A 3,123-nucleotide genomic window follows, 5' to 3' on the forward strand; every position below is an offset into this window, starting at 1 on the left:
TCCAGCCGTCCACCTTTGTCGCCAATATCGGCTTGCAGGGACGTGTAGCTTTCCTTAACATAGGGAGCTACCCCCTCCCCCCCCGCAACCTTTTAAGTAAATCAGGTTGGTCAGCATGACTTGTTGTTAAAGGTGGCTGCATGTTTGCAGTTTCTGGTCACCTTGTTCTTTTCCTGGTGTTTTGCATTAGATTTCTTGAGGACCTGCTACATGATCTTTCCAAGTGTAGAAGTCAGGCTGATTTGTCTTTATTTCCCTGGATCCTCCTTCCCTTTCTTAACATTGGGAACTACAGTTGCCCTTTTCCAACCATCTGGGACCTCATCCAACCTCCACCAGTTCTCAAAGAGGATAGCCAATGGCTCTAAAATTACCCCAGCCAGGTCCTTCAGTCCCCTTGGGTGCATCCCATCCAGCCCTGCTGACTTTAAAGCATCTAACTTCTCTAAGTTATCTATAACCTGTTCTTCTAACACTGTAGGCTGTTTGTCTTTTTTCCTCTCTCTGCTTCCAACTGCACTCATATAGTTGCTGCCCTTATTTGGGAAGATTGAAATAAAAAAGGCATTAATATTTCAGGTTTCTAGGCATTGTCCATTTTCTTCTGTTTAGACACCTCCAGAACAATTCAGATATTAGATTGTTATTCATAGGGTTTAAAATTTAGACATTGTTAGTGAATATAATTATACATACTTGAACAGCTAAGAGAATTCCTCCCATACTAACTAGTTTGGGTTACATATGTGTTAAATGTATGTAAACTTTTACCAGCTAATGAAATTGGTATATCTTGTAAACACAGTCTTTTTCTCCTTCAGCCTGTAATTCTTTTATGTGTGTTTTCCCAGAAATCAAGCTTTTTCATCCTATGAAAATGTACAAGAACCTCATTTTTCTTCTTCTCCTTCACGTCACAGAGATTATGGATCTGATAATGATGATTTCAGTAGATGTTACAGGTAAATTTTATTGTTCATGTATTTCATATCAATCTGCAGGCTTCTTAACCCATTATCCCCCTGCCATGAAGATCATGAAATATAAATGATCTATATCATGTAAAACTTGCTGTTAATGTTTTTAGTTGACTGCAGTTTATGATAGAAAGGTATTTTGAAGCTCATGCATGCATATAATTATATCTGATAACAGAAAAGGTTTTTATAATGCAGTATATTCACTGCCAGAATTTTAGATACCTGAGCTAATTAAATATCCTGACCCTCAGCCCACAAACAATTATGGCACTTACTGCTGATTCTGTTATTGGGTATCATAGGGAAATTGTTGTTCCTAATATTTCTGATTAAAAACATAAATTCGTGTAAATTGTCTTATGCTAGATGTCTGAATTTTTTTTTTTTTTTTTTTTTTTTTTTTTTTTTTTTTTTTTTTTTTTTTTTTTTTTTTTTTTTTTTTTTTTTTTTTTTTTTTTTTTTTTTTTTTTTTTTTTTTTTTTTTTTTTTTTTTTTTTTTTTTTTTTTTTTTTTTTTTTTTTTTTTTTTTTTTTTTTTTTTTTTTTTTTTTTTTTTTTTTTTTTTTTTTTTTTTTTTTTTTTTTTTTTTTTTTTTTTTTTTTTTTTTTTTTTTTTTTTTTTTTTTTTTTTTTTTTTTTTTTTTTTTTTTTTTTTTTTTTTTTTTTTTTTTTTTTTTTTTTTTTTTTTTTTTTTTTTTTTTTTTTTTTTTTTTTTTTTTTTTTTTTTTTTTTTTTTTTTTTTTTTTTTTTTTTTTTTTTTTTTTTTTTTTTTTTTTTTTTTTTTTTTTTTTTTTTTTTTTTTTTTTTTTTTTTTTTTTTTTTTTTTTTTTTTTTTTTTTTTTTTTTTTTTTTTTTTTTTTTTTTTTTTTTTTTTTTTTTTTTTTTTTTTTTTATGATGGGCATCAAATTTAAAGGCCAAAAAAATCTTAATTGTTCCATAAAGAAAGTTATGTTTATTTAATTATGCTGATTCTCGGTATGGACCAATATTCTTATTAGAAATTGTTTAACATTTCTTGCACCATAAATTCATTTTTAAGCAAAATAAAACGGTTGGAAATGTATGATTTTCAGTTCTATGGTAGTGTTGCCCAGAGATCAAAATACTAAGGGTGTAACCATACTATTAGAAAAGTCAACAGAAGCTTTTTAACTTTTTTATGGGAGTTGGATCAGGCCTTCTGAAAATTTTAGAAAATCGTTAGAGACCTCTATTTGTGATCTGGAAGCATTATATCCAGACCAAAAATCAGCTGTTAAAAGAATGCCAGCTTCACAACATTTACAGAACTGTTGTCCTAAGCGTCACAGATATTTAAGTCTGGTTTCATTGTCCCTCCATAATTTTTGTTCAGACCTAATCTAATTAACACCTGCCTCTGATAGTGACTCACCAGTGAAATTATTTCCATATACACTTAGAGCAGGGGTTGGCAGCATTTTTGGACAGACTGCCAGAAACACCTGCATCCTTGATTTTTAAGATGTTGGTGTGTCAGGGGCAGATCTTTGTAGTGGCAGTGCAGCCCCAGCCCCTTCCCTGCCATCTGCCCTGAGGCGTGTGCACCAAGCAAAATGCCTTTGAGTGCCACGTTCTGGCACCTGTGCCGGGGGTTGCCTACCCCTGATTTAGTGGATTAGAATGCAAGTTCTCAAAGTACACAGGAGAGACTACTGAAAAAAATTATAAAGAATGATGAAATGGTATTCCAAAAGATTAGGTTTATACATTAGTGTTTCCCAGGGGTGGACAAAATATGGCACCCACCGATTCATAGATTCATAGATGTTAGGGCCGGAAGGGACCTCAATAGATCATCGAGTCCGACCCCCTGCATAGGCAGGAAAGAGTTAGGGGAGAGCACCACCTCCCTTGGGAGCCCGTTCCAGACCTTGGCCACTCTAACTATGAAGAAGTTCTTCCTAAGGTCCAATCTAAATCTGCTCTCTGCTAGCTTGTGGCCATTATTTCTTGTAACCCCCGGGGATGCCTTGGTGAATAAATCCTCACCAATTCCCTTCTGTGCCCCCGTGATGAACTTATAGGCAGCCACAAGGTCGCCTCTCAACCTTCTCTTGCGGAGACTGAAAAGGTCCAGGTGCCCTAGTCTCTCCTCGTAGGGCTTGGCCTGCAAGCCCTTAACT

General features: G+C 33.4%; 1 protein-coding gene across 1 annotated transcript in view; it reads left to right on the forward strand.

Moving 5' to 3' along the window:
* LOC102372241 overlaps window positions 1–3,123 on the forward strand; it is a gene marked incomplete at its 5' end in the record, with an annotated part of 15,650 nt that overhangs the window by 7,941 nt on the left and 4,586 nt on the right. The window contains one exon of the mRNA XM_006029414.3: window positions 852–962. Coding sequence (XP_006029476.2) covers window positions 852–962 — 111 coding nt within the window. The remainder of the gene's footprint in view (window positions 1–851; window positions 963–3,123) is intronic.

Source organism: Alligator sinensis, unplaced genomic scaffold (genome assembly GCF_000455745.1).
Source record: "Alligator sinensis unplaced genomic scaffold, ASM45574v1 scaffold472_2, whole genome shotgun sequence".
In the NCBI taxonomy this organism is placed as follows: Eukaryota; Metazoa; Chordata; order Crocodylia; family Alligatoridae; genus Alligator; species Alligator sinensis.